Source organism: Acinonyx jubatus, chromosome A2, assembly GCF_027475565.1.
Source record: "Acinonyx jubatus isolate Ajub_Pintada_27869175 chromosome A2, VMU_Ajub_asm_v1.0, whole genome shotgun sequence".
Lineage (NCBI taxonomy): Eukaryota > Metazoa > Chordata > Mammalia > Carnivora > Felidae > Acinonyx > Acinonyx jubatus.
Window position 1 is genome coordinate 165326992 of NC_069383.1, and position 13054 is coordinate 165340045.

General features: G+C 65.8%; 1 protein-coding gene across 1 annotated transcript; it reads left to right on the plus strand.

The window, feature by feature from the left end:
* The first annotated feature begins 6266 nt into the window (after positions 1-6266).
* Positions 6267-12862, plus strand: PLPPR3 (phospholipid phosphatase related 3). The gene is made up of 8 exons (XM_027049402.2): positions 6267-6285; positions 7289-7409; positions 9897-10082; positions 10169-10310; positions 10408-10603; positions 10707-10764; positions 10846-11019; positions 11478-12862. Exons 2-8 carry the CDS (start codon positions 7335-7337, stop codon positions 12849-12851), a joined length of 2205 nt encoding a protein of 734 aa, XP_026905203.1. The 5' UTR covers positions 6267-6285; positions 7289-7334; the 3' UTR covers positions 12852-12862.
* The last annotated feature ends 192 nt before the right edge of the window (positions 12863-13054 follow it).

The window sequence follows — 13054 nt, forward strand, 5'->3', positions numbered from 1 at the left end:
TAATATTTATACTTTAGGTCTTTCTACGTGGCGCACATTAGCCTTCTGTGACTCAAGTGGCAAAGAGTCTATCACCAGTTTCTCGTGTGTCTTTTGACCTTGCTGTACAATATATTCTGCGCACAAACGAGAGATGGTCCAGGGGAATCTGACTTGGGATCAAAGCTCACACTGGCTGTGTGTCTGCAGGCGAGTTACCCAACCTCTCTGAGCCGTGGTGGCCCCTCCCTCCGTCTGCTGGAGAGAACAGCCCCCGCCTCTCAGGACTGCGAGAGAATTCAGTGAACACAGGCCCCTCGGGGTGGAGACCGCACTGCCAGTTAGCACCCATGAACTCCTGCTGCCAGCCCCGCCTGCCCAGCAAAGCAGAAATCGGTGTCGAGAAGAGGATGGGCATCGCTTCTTAATGTTCATTAGTTATTTTTTGAGAGAGAGCGAGAGAGAGCATGAGCAGGGGAGGGACAGAGAGAGGGACACAGAGTCGGAAGCAGGCTCCAGGCTCCGAGCTGTCGGCACAGACCCCGACGCGGGGCTCAAACCCACAGACTGTGAGATCCTGACCTGAGCCGCGACGCTTAACTGACCGAGCCCCCAGGCGCCTCGGGAATCACTTATTAGGGTCACAGCCACGGGGTCAAGGGCAGGGAGGCCCAGTGGTGTGCTGGGCACACGAAGGGCCAAGGATATAGGCACAGTGTGGGAGGTGGGGCCAGTGATGGTCAGCTGGGCCCCAGAGGCGGTCACAGCACCCCCAGGCTTGTCGGCTGTGATGGGGGCTGAGAACAGAATCTAGCCTGGGAAGAGACCACTCCATCGAAGACATCAGGGCTCCTGCCACGAGGCCCCAGGGAGAAAGAGGCCGTGCCATGTGCCAGGCCGTTCCAGACAAGATCCCCACGCCCCATCTCCCTGGACGGGTAGCAGGAGACTCAGGCCAGCCCCCTGGCTCCACCTCAGAACTACCCACCTGGCAGCTGCTCTGACAACCTGAGCCTTTCTCCTGCAACCCACCAATCTTGTTCCAACCCCAGGGCCTTTGCACATGCTGTTCCAGCTCCGCCTGCTTCTCCCCACTCTTTTCCTAATGAACTCCTCCTACTTGACGTTCGGGTCCCAGATGCCTCCAGGAATTTCCTGATGCTCGTGGGCCGGGTCAGGAGGCATGCCCCCAAAGAGAATCACGACGTCCTGTGCACATCTCTATGTTTTTTTATTACTTTTTGTTTGGCACCCAGGTGGGCACAAACCCACAACCCCTGGCACACCCCTATCTTCACACACGTCTGGCCCCCCAGCCCACAGGGTCTGGGAGCACCACAGGGCAGGTCCTTCTCTGTCTTGTCCCTCATCGTCTCATCTCCAGCCCCACCCATGGGGCTTGGCCCGTGGTGTTTAATAAATGCTGTTTCCCACACTGTTAAGATGCTCAAATATTTGAGACATCCAATTCCAGTTCCGCACTCGGTCCTGGGGCCTCATCCTGGATGTACCCCGCCCTGCTGCCGGCTTCCCCCCAGGCGGTCTGCGGGGGCCTTCGTGAGGCCGACTGGACGCGAAGTCAGGAGAGTGGAGCTGCGGACCAGGGCCCGAAGGGGCCCAGCCGGGGCCAGTGCGGCCCCACAGCACACGTTTTGGTCTGTACAGTGATTCGGGTTCACATCCCCGCTCGCAGTAGTAGTAACCTGCCGCGAGATCCTGGCCAAGTCACTTCAGCTCTGCACCTCGGTCCCTCTGCCACAGAAAACGAAGAGTCAGTCGGTTCCAAACCCAGTGGGTCTGTGATGGTGGGAGAAAGCAGGGTGCTTTCTCCAGGAAGCGGGTGACCCGGGAAGAGGGTGGACGGACGTCCCAGAGACCACTTCCCCATCTGGGCGAAGGGGGCGCTGCGAGCGAGGGGAGCCGGTGCCCCGCGGGGTCAGCAGACCCTGAACAGGCTTGCTGGCATCTGAGTGAGACGGGTGTCTCCAAGGGCCATCAGGTCTTATCTTCTGGGCAAGCCCGGCCTTCAGTCCTCGAGGCCGGTCGTCTGCGAATCTCAAGGGAAAGGGGTTAGTTCTGCCACAGACCTAGGGCTTCGGGCGGCAAGCGGGATGCACACGCTGGGAGCAAGTCCACCCGTGGGGCGCTGACGGATCCACGAGGGTGGTCCTGAGGGTAAACCAAGGCACGGAAGGCACCGGGCTTGCCCGGGAAACACAGATAAAAGTGGAATACCCTTCCTGCATAACAAGTGGCAGAAAATGCCAGTGTCAGGAAAGATGTGGGGACATGGGCAATGCTCAGTTCTGCGGGAGGGGAGGGCAGGTTGGCCCGGCTGCTGTGACCGCCCCGGAGAGGCTTCTGCAGAGAAACACGCACAAGACAGCTCGTCGTGTCAAAACGTCTGGAAACGTGTCTGCCGGCAGAAGGGCTGGATAACTGGGCCGTGTGACCAGGCCCCGGACCGTGGGCCCCACACAGGGGCGCCTGTCCCTCTTAGCCCTGTCCCCCAGGCCCCTCCCCCAGGCACTGATCCCCCCTCCCCCTGCACCTCCCCATGGCGCCCCCAGCATGGGTCCCTGGCCCCCCCCCCACTGACCCCTCTCCCCCCTCCACCCCCCTCCCCCGCCCTGCCCTGCCTCCCCTCTTCACTGCCCTTCCCACCTCTGCCTGGGGACCACCGCCACACCTCGTGGCCCCCCCAGCAGCAGGGCCAGGACCTGAAGGCTTCGGGGCAAAGTGGAGACACCAGGCTGGGGGCCTCGACCTCAGCCCCCACCCTGGGAAGGGGCTTGCAGGGCAGGCAGGAAAACCGGCCCCAGGGGGACACCCGCTTGCCCTCCAGGTCGCAGGCAGCACAGGGTGGGCTGGGGGTGGCTGGGGAGGGCAGCGGGACCCAGGCACCCCCCCCCCCCTGCAGGGGGCCAGCCCCTCCCAGCAGGAAACAGGAAGTTGCCCAAGGCCTCCACCACCAACCGCTCCCAGGGCCTGCCTGGACTCTGGCAACGGCCCCGTTCTGTGCCTCAGTTTCCCCCTCCGTAAAGCGAGCCACAGCTCCAGGTTTGGGTGAGGGTGATGTTAACTAACCGTTGCTGAGACCCAGCGCGTGGCACGCCTGAAGCAGACACCCAGCATGGTAACAAAATGGCGAACGCCACTCGCGACGCGGGCTTGGGCCTCAGTTTCCCCAGCCTGAGTGCTGGAGAACCCAACGGGCCCGCTGGGCCTGTGCAGGCAGCAGACCGGGGACTGGGTCCTGCTGGCTTCGGGGAGTATGTTTCAATACTTCTGCTTTCCCAAGAGTCCCACTGGGATCTCATTCATACGTCATTCAGCTCCCCCATTTAAAGCACACACTTCAACGGCTTTTAGGGTCTTCACAGAGGCGTGCACCCCCGCCCCCCACGATTAAGGGTGAAACAACCCATCATCCCAAAAAGAACACCCCCCACCCCTGCCGACCACTAGTGATCACTCCCCAGCCCCCAGCCCCACGAGCCTCTTCCCGTCTGTGGATGAGCCCCTTCCGGATGTTTCACACACGGGGGATCACACGCTGTGTGATCAGCTTTTCGTGACCAGCTTTTCACTTTTTAACCTGTGAGAACTTGGGTGGGTCGCTCACCTGCCCGCAGTCCGGGCATCTGTCAAGTGTGTGGGAGTGGCCGTGGGGCCGCCGAGCTGGGTGGTGCTGGAGAAGTGGCCTCGCCGTCCCATCTTTGGAGCAGGGCCTTCCGAGCTGTGACACCCCGGACGGGGGCAAGAGAGAGGGACCACGGACAGGGAAGGACGAGGCTGGGTTGCAGAATGCACACAGAAGTCTTACGAGTCAACAGAAAAACAGCCCAGTTTGGAAACAGGCAAAGAAGCTGAACAGATACTTCCCCTAGAAAGTAACCAAAGGCCAAGAAGCCATGAAAAGACGCACAAAGTTATCAGTCATTAGGGAAACGCAAACCAAAGCCACAATGAGACACCACTGCATACCCACCAGGACAGCTCGACTGAAGGACAGAAAATACCAAGTGTCATCCAGGATGTGGGCAAATCGGGACCACTGAGATGGGGCAGCCGCTGCGGACAACAGTCTGGTGGTGGTTCCTCAGAAAGTTCCACGCAGCAACCATTTCTAGGCGCGTGTCCGAAAGAGCCGGGTGGGGGGGGCAACGGGGGGCCCCCGATAAGCACGCACGACGTTCACAGCAGCCTGATGCACAGCAACCGAGACGCAAACGTCCATCGACGTGTGAACGTATACCCAGCACACGTCTTCTGCGTACGCGCGCACGTCCACAGAAGACCGGGTCCACCGCGCACGCGCACGCCCCTCAGGTGCGTCCACCACGCAGGCGCACGTCCACGGACGACCGTGTCCCCCGCACACGCGCACATCCCTCGGCCGCGAGCAGGAGCGAGGCGCCCACACCTGCTGCCCCGCGGACGGACCCTGAACACGTGACGCTCAGGGAGGGAACCAGACACGAGAGGCCACGCGGGGTGTGAGTCCACGTGTGTGAACGTCCAGAATAGGCCCATCCACGGACGGGGAGGGGGCTTGCGGGGGCTGGGGGGCGGGGGTGATGGCTGATGAGGCCGGGGTTACTTTCTGGTGTGATGGAATGTTCTGGAATGAGACAAGGGTGGTGGTTGCACATCTCCGTGAAGATGCTAACAATACCGTTGCATGCTACAGTGTAAGGCAGCTAACTTTGTTAATCAAATGCCAGCCCAACTTTTTAAAAGTGGCATTTGTTTCCAAGGTGAGACTCGGAGTTTGACAAGGGTGGTGGCCACCCGCGCCTCGGTGTTGCCACTTTGTGTCTGGGGCTGTGGAAGGCTCTTCCAGGCTGGTTTTGCTCCCAAAGGCAGATGTGGGGTGGTTTGGGGCTTGGGAGTCAGGGTAGGATGTTGGGGTCCTGGGGGCTTAGGCCCCGCCTTGGTCCTCACCAAGCGACACGGCGCAGCTGCCTAAGTGTCCCCTGCACGTCCCTCAGGCCTGCTTCCCGCTCCCCCGCTCCCGCCTGCCCACCTGGGTGGCCAGAGCACAGCGGGAGACAGGACTGGCTCCGGAGACCACACCATCCCTTCCCTTGGGTGACCTCAGTGTTCCCTCTCAGCAGACCTGCTGCCTCATCTATGCAACAGGGACATGAACAGGCAGCCCCCCGCCGCCCAAGAGCTTAACGTGGGCAAGTTTCTGAGCAGCATCTGGTGCGCTCAGCCCCTCTTTCTCCCTCTAAACTCTCCCATGGCTCCCTCGTGTCCCAGACTCAAGTCCAGACTCTGCAGCTGGGCAGTGTGCCACCACAGCCGAGCCTTGCCCCATCACCACCGGGGGCTCCGATGGGACAAGGACCCCCCACCCCTGATCCTTAGATTCCCTGACACCCTCTCCCAGACCCCCGAGACATCAGGAGGGTCCCCCGAGACAACGCTTCCCGCTTCTGCCCCCAGAAAGCACCCAGGAGCGATTGCCCCATTTTCTCCTTCTCTTGCTGTTTGTGGACAACCGTCAACACCAGGACTCCCAACCGCTGCCCTGGCCCCGCCCCTGGAGAGCAAACTGAGGCCCACCTCGAGGTCCTGGGAAGGGGGAACAGCCAGCGGGCTCAGGTCAGAGGAAGCGGAGGCCCCAGTGGGGTCCGAACCTTCTGGGTCCCACTCTTCACCACACATAGAATCGTCTTTCAAAACCCATGGAGCTCTTTCTTTCTCAATGTACGTATTGTAAGTAATCTCTACACCCAACATGGGGCACGAGGGGCACGAACTCACGACCCCCCCCCCCCCCCCGCGTCAAGTGGGATACATGCTCTTCTGAGCCAGCCTGGCGCCCTGGAACTGTCGCTTGCAAAACAAGAAGGGTCAAGGCGACAAACTGTAGGTGCTCAATTAATGCAGCCTCACCCCTACTCTAATGAGACGCTTACTTCAGGATTGACAGGGTCTGCCCCGCTTCCCAGTGGCTCCCCGCTGACTGTTCAGGGTCAAGTACACAGTGGGTGCTCAGGAGATGGTGAATACACCAGCCAAATACAATCCTGTCGTTTGGGGCTGGCGACCTTGGACGGTGAACGAAGTTCCCAGGGCCTCAGTTTCCCCATTCATAACACCAAGGCTCAGCCAGTCCCTAGCCTACGTGGTTGTGTGTGTTACGGAGGAAACACCTGTCTACGGCGTCGTCGATGCGCGGCCGGCCGTACCCGCCACCCCCGCGCCCCGGGGCATCCCGCCGCGCGCCCTGGGAGCCTGGCGAGGGGCCTGGAGGCCCGCAGAGCGGACCCGGCGGGGGCGCCCGGGCCGAGGGTGAGGGGGCCGAGGGCGGAGGGGAGGGGGGCGGGGACGGTAGGGAAAGCACCCCACCCCCCACCCCGGGCTCTCTTGTCTCCGGACTGCGCCGGCGCTCGGCGCCCTCGCCATGGAAACGCGCGCCGGGGAGCGGCGGGCCCCGGGAAGGGGACGACACGGGGGGAGACCCGGGGAGACACGAGGATAGCCGGGGCCCCAGGGGTCCGGACGCCCAGCCCCCGCCCCCGCCGTCCACGGGGCTCCCGAGGTCGAGCCGGGAGGGGAGGGGGGCGGCGCAGACTCCGGTCCCAGCCCGCCCCTACGGGCGCCCGAGACCCCCCGACTCCCCGGGGCCGAGGGAGCGGGAGCCCCGCGCGCGGCGAGCGCACGCCGGGGGACCGGCCCGGCGAGGAACGCGCGCGGCGCCCCGGACGCGCCGAGACAAAGAGCCCCCGCCCCTCGCGCCGCACGCAGGCCGTGGCGGGCGCGGGGTCTCGGGCCGGGCGGGGCCCCCTCCCCTCCCTGCGCTCCCGCTCGCCGCTCCCCCCGCCCCCGCGGGGGAGGGGCCGCGCTTTGTGCTCGCCGCGCCGCAGCCCCCGCCCCGCGCGCCCGCCGGCTCCGCCCTCCGAGCGCCCGCGCGCCAGGTGAGGGGCCTGCGGGCCGAAGGCCGGGGGCCGCACCCCTCTTCCGGCCGCCGGGACCCTCCCTTCCCTCCCCCGCCCCCCGCCGCGGGCCCCCCCACCGTCCAGACGCCGGGGAACGGCCCCCGTCCGGGGCCTCCTAAACCAGGCCGGCCCCGCCCTCTGCCGGGCCCCTCCCGACCCCCGATCTGGGGTGTAGGGGTGCCGGGCAGCTGGGCTGTTGGGCAGGGCCGCAGTGCGCGGAGGGGAGGCCGCGGGGACAGCCCTCTCCCCCAGCCTCAGTTTCCCTGGGCGGTACGGCGCATCTTTGCCCGCCCCTCCCCCGCAGGCGCTGGGCACCGGGTCCCCCCAGGGCTCAGACTGCGCCTCCCCTCCTCCAGCGCGTCTTTGTCCCCTCCAACCACGGCCTGTGGAGCCCGCGGCACCATGATCGCGACCAAGGAGAAGAATAAAACCCCAAAGGACAGCATGACGCTTCTGCCCTGCTTCTACTTCGTGGAGGTGAGGGGGGGGTGGGGTGGGGGGTCCGCACTGATGGGGGCGGGGCAGAGGCCTCTGTGGCACACGCCATCGGGGACCACCACCCTGAAGGACACGGGTGGGTGCAGCGAGGGTGCCTGGTGAGGGGGGCTGGGGGGACTCGGGTTTTGCAGGATGAGTAGGAGTTCCAGAGGCACACCCAAAGCAGCAGCCGGGGCAAATGCTGGGGTGTGGGACCTCCAGACCGAGGTAGGGGTCAGTGGCTCACCTGGAGGAGCTGGAGCAAGGCGCCGGGGTGGGGGGCATCCATGAAGGGGCTGGGGGGATGCCGGCTCTTCATGCAGCACGTGGGCTTTGCAGCCTGAGGGTGCAAGTTCAAATCCCTCCCCTGTTAAGGGGCCGGTGCCCTTCCCATAAGCGCGCTCACAGAACAGGCCTGGCACGCAGTGAGGGCTCTGTGAATGTTCAGAAAAATGAAATGTCATAAACGCAGCCACCCGGCACATACTAAGCGCTGATGATGGCACAGGGTGACATTCACCCATCCTGGGACAGCTCCTTCAGCACCTACTAGCACGTTCCTGTGGCCATAGTCTTGCCCGCTTGACCTGCCAGGAAAACCCAGTCTGTTGAGCGGTCCGGGCAGGGCGCGGGTGGAGGAGTGGGGTCCCCAGTCCCGAGCAGACAGCCCCCCACGCAAGTCGCAAAGCCAGTGGCTCACCCCCGGCCAGTGGGTCCCTGCGCACAGGCAGAAAAGCTGTTTGTCAGATTTGTATTTAAGTCCCCGTTATAGTAGCGTCTACCTTCTCAGGGTGTCAGCGTCCTTGCAAAAAAGCAGCTCCCTCCCTGCGTCCTCCTCAACCCCCTCGGTCACCTGGGTCCTTCCAAAAAGTGTCCCACACCCACTCAAGTCTGTTGCATCTGTATCCCCTCCCCTTTTAAGACCGGTTTCTGCTCTTGGCTTTTTTCTGGTGGAAATCTTTGCTCACGGCTGACTCCGTCCCTTTTCACTGCCGTGTAGTACTCGAGCCCCGAGTCACCGTCCCCACGGAGCTGGGCCTTCAGGGGCTGCCTGGCCTTTGCTCGTGTCACGCACGTCCCCGTAAGGAAAGCCCTTTGGTCTGTCTCACGTCCAACCAAGAGTGAGCTTATCTGCAGATAACATCCCTGGGGAGCACGCTTGGTGGCTCAGGAAGCGCCCCAAATTCCCCCCCCCCCCCCCCGCCACCTTCGAGGCCACGGTGTTTTCCTTACCGTCTGCGCCAGCGCTGTGTTAGCGGTGTTTGGAGCCTGGCCGGCCCGTGGGACGCAGAGCCGTGTGTGTGCCTGCTCTCATCCGCCTTTGCCTTATCGTGAGTCTTAAGCGTGTTTACGCACACGCACACACATGTTAAGTCCGTGGGCAGGACGCGCTCGTGGATCGTTTTCCTCTGGGCCTCATATGCTGTCAGTGTTCCCGTGCCTGGGTGAGGGTCTGTCTCCAGATGCAAGGACAAGTGGGGTGGCACACAGAGACCCCCCTGGGGCTGGTTCCGCCTCCGGCGTGGCCCAGCGGGGAGGAGATGGGGCCGAGGGCCGAATTGGGGAGCCAGGCCGGCGTCACAGCCGTGGCCACGCCGCTTGGGAGCTCGGAGTGCCACGGGGGCATCGTCAGAATCACAGTTTGAAGGACCCTCTTGCCGAAGGAGTTGATTTGATGTGCCCGGGCCCCACGCAAACCCCTGCCCGCAGCCCGGAGTGCCCTGCCCACCGCGGCCCAGTTGCGCTAACGGCCACGGGGAGGGAATCACGAGCTAGTGTTGACTAAAGGCTGGTACTGTCCGTGTACTTACTCACCCGGTCCTACATCGAACCTGGAAGGTGGTGACCCTGTCATTCCGTTACCAGCTGGGGAAACTGAGGCACAGGGAAGCAGTGGAGCCAGGATTCAAGCCTGGGCAGGTGGCTGTGAACCCCTCCACTCAGCTGCCTTGGGGCACATTCCTGCATGCAGCAGGCACTCAGTAAGTGCTCTCTGGACTAGAGCCCAGCTCCCGCGGACCCAGCTTCGGCAGTTTCCCTCTGGGGACCCCCCGGCCAGGGCTGGACAGAGGCCGAGGTGCCGTCCAAGGCAGGAGTTAACGCGGAGGCCTCTTGTGGGCCCCACCCGTCTGTTTCCTCGTCCATCAAATGGAGACCGGCATCTCCTGAGGCAGCCAGGCCCCCCCCCCCCCCCCAGGCGCCTGCCCCAGCCTGGACCCTGCGGGTGTTTGGGTTTGAGACCCTTGGAGCGGAGGAGGGAAGGTGCAGGTCACTGGGAGTCGGCTCCGCCCAGATCTGAGCCCAGTAGCTGCTCGTGGCCCCAGTGAGCCGGAGGCAGGCTGTGATGGGTACCCGGACGGTGTGCGGGGCGGGCAGGTGGCTGGACGGCCCGGCGGACGGACGGACGGACGGCAGCGTGGGTGGCGGACGGGACCGAGCTCATGTGGTGAGCCGGGCTGTGGTGATGCCGGCCTCCGTGCCCCGCAGCTCCCCATCGTGGCGTCCTCCGTCGTGTCCCTGTACTTCCTGGAGCTGACCGACCTCTTCAAGCCGGCCAAGGTGGGATTCCAGTGCTACGACCGGACGCTCTCCATGCCCTACGTGGAGACCAACGAGGAGCTCATCCCCCTGCTCATGCTCCTCAGCTTGGCCTTCGCTGCCCCTGCGGCCTCGGTGAGTCCCCGGCGCCCGGCGCGGGCCGGCCTGCGGGCACCGCCCTGCGGGGCGCCGGGCTGAGCGCCTGCCTCCCTGTCGGGCAGATCATGGTCGGCGAGGGCATGCTGTACTGCGTGCAGTCCCGGCTGTGGGGCCGCGGCGGGGGCCCGGGCGGCGCCGAGGGCAGCATCAACGCTGGCGGCTGCAACTTCAACTCCTTCCTGCGGCGCACCGTGCGCTTTGTGGGTGAGTAGAGGCCCGCGGTCTGCACGTGGTGGCCGGGGGGGGGGGGGGGGACCCGGGGCCCCCACCAGCTCCCGGCCCTGACCCCGCCGCCCCGCAGGCGTCCACGTGTTCGGCCTGTGTGCCACGGCCCTGGTGACCGACGTCATCCAGCTGGCCACGGGCTACCACGCGCCCTTCTTCCTGACGGTCTGCAAGCCCAACTACACGCTGCTGGGCACGTCGTGTGAGGCCAACCCTTACGTCACCCAGGACATCTGCTCCGGCCGCGATGCGCACGCCATCCTGTCTGCGCGGTGAGCTGCCCCCCCCCCCCCCCGCCCTCCCCGGCAGATGGCGGGGTCCCGAGGTGCGTGGGGCCGGGCCGGGCCGGCGGGGCTCACCTGTGGCCTCTTGCAGGAAGACCTTCCCGTCGCAGCACGCCACGCTGTCCGCCTTCGCTGCGGTCTATGTGTCGGTGAGTCCTGGCCCGCCCCGAGCCCGCCGCCTGCGGGGAGCCGCCGCTCGGCTCTGACCCGCCCCCCCCCCCCCCCCCCAGATGTACTTCAACTCCGTCATCTCGGACACCACCAAGCTGCTCAAGCCCATCCTGGTGTTCGGCTTTGCCATCGCAGCGGGTGTCTGCGGCCTCACCCAGATCACGCAGTACCGCAGCCACCCGGTGGACGTGTACGCGGGCTTCCTCATCGGCGCTGGCATCGCGGCCTACCTGGTGAGGGGGCGGGGGAGGCCCCCGGGGTGGGGGCAGCTCTGAGGGAGCGGGGTTGCCCCCATGGGGAGGTTCTGGGGGGGGGCAGGGGGTGGCGATAGGGGGAAGAGGTGTGAAGGGGGAGGCTGGACGGGGGTGGGGGTGGGGTGCAGTGAGGAGGTCTCGCAGGGAAGGCCGGCCCCGGGCGAGGTTGGGGGTGGGGGGCTCCGAAGGGGGAGACCTGGCCCTGCCCTGGGGACTCTGATGAGTCTCCTCCCTCGGAACGCCGGAGTCAGAATCTCAGGGGCTCAGACCTGCCGAGTGGGCAGAGCGGGAGCGGCCTGACCGGAATCTGCCCCTGCGGGAAGGGAGCGGGACTCCCCGCTCTGACCGCACGGGGAGGCCAGGCTTCCCGCTCGGACCACCTCGCAAGCCTGCTGCCCGGGGAGAACCCTGGTCTTCAGCCCTCGCCTCACCCTCAGGCCTGCCACGCGGTCGGCAACTTCCAGGCCCCGACGGCAGAGAAGCCGATGGCGCTGGCCCCCGCCAAGGATGCGCTGCGGGCCCTGACCCAGCGGGGCCACGACTCGGTGTACCAGCAGAACAAGTCCGTGAGCACCGACGAGCTGGGGCCGCCAGGGCGGCTGGACGGCATGCCCCGGCCCGTAGCCCGAGAGAAGGCCTCGCTGGGCAGCCTGAAGCGGGCCAGCGTGGACGTGGACCTGCTGGCCCCACGCAGCCCCATGGGCAAGGAGAACATGGTCACCTTCAGCCACACGCTGCCCCGCGTCAGCACGCCCTCGCTCGACGACCCTGCTCGCCGCCACATGACCATCCACGTGCCACTCGACGCTTCTCGCTCCAAGCAGCTCATCAGCGAGTGGAAGCAGAAGTCGCTGGAGGGCCGTGGCCTAGGGCTGCCCGATGAGGCCAGCCCCGGGCACCTGCGGGCGCCCGCGGAGCCCATGGCGGAGGAGGAAGAGGAGGAGGAGGAAGAGGAGGAAGAGGAGGAGGAGGAGGAGGAGGAAGAGGGTGAGGAAGGGGGGCCGGCCCCGCCCTCACTCTACCCCACGGTGCAGGCCCGGCCGGGGCTTGGGCCTCGGGTCCTCTTGCCGCCGCGGGCCGGGCCGCAGCCGCTGGTACACATCCCCGAGGAGGGGGCACAGGCGGCTGGCGGCCTGTCTCCCAAGAGCAGCGCCGCCGTGCGGGCCAAGTGGCTCATGATGGCGGAGAAGAGCGGGGCCGCTGTGGCCGTGGCCTCGGCCCAGCCCCGCGTGGCCAACCCGCCGCGGCTGCTGCAGGTGATCGCCATGTCCAAGGCGCCGGGCGGGCCGGGCCCCAAGGGGGCGGAGACCGCCTCGTCCTCCAGCGCCAGCTCCGACTCCTCGCAGTACAGATCGCCCTCGGACCGCGACTCGGCCAGCATCGTCACCATCGACGCGCACGCGCCCCACCACCCCGTGGTCCACCTGTCCTCGGGTAACGGGCCCTGGGAGTGGAAGACGGCGGGGGGCACGGCCAAGGGAGCAGAGGGCGAGGGTGGCTATGAGCTGGGGGACCTGGCCCGTGGCTTCCGCGGTGGGCCCAAGCCGCCAGGTGTGTCCCCCGGCTCGTCCATCAGCGACGTGGACCAAGAGGAGCCGCGGTTCGGGGCCGTGGCCACGGTCAACCTGGCCACGGGCGAGGGGCTGCCCCCACCGGGCATGGCTGACGGGGCCCTGGGCCCGGGCAGCCGGGAGTCCACGCTGAGGCGCAAAGCTGGCGGCCTGGTGCTGGGGGAGCGGGAGGCCACGGGGGAGGCGGAGGCCGAGGGCTACTATCGCAAGATGCAGGCTGTCCGCAGGTTCAAGGACTGAGGGGGAGGGGTGGGGTGGGGTGCCGCGTGGGGCGCAGGTGGGGACCACTGGGCGGGCGGGCGGGGGCGGGGGGGAAAAGCACTTCGTGACCAGACAATAAAATGTCAACACCCACTGGAGTCCCGGCTGAGTCACTGTGGTCCAGGGCCCCCACGCACACGAGGGCTGGGGGGGGCAGATGGGATGGGACACAGATCTCACAC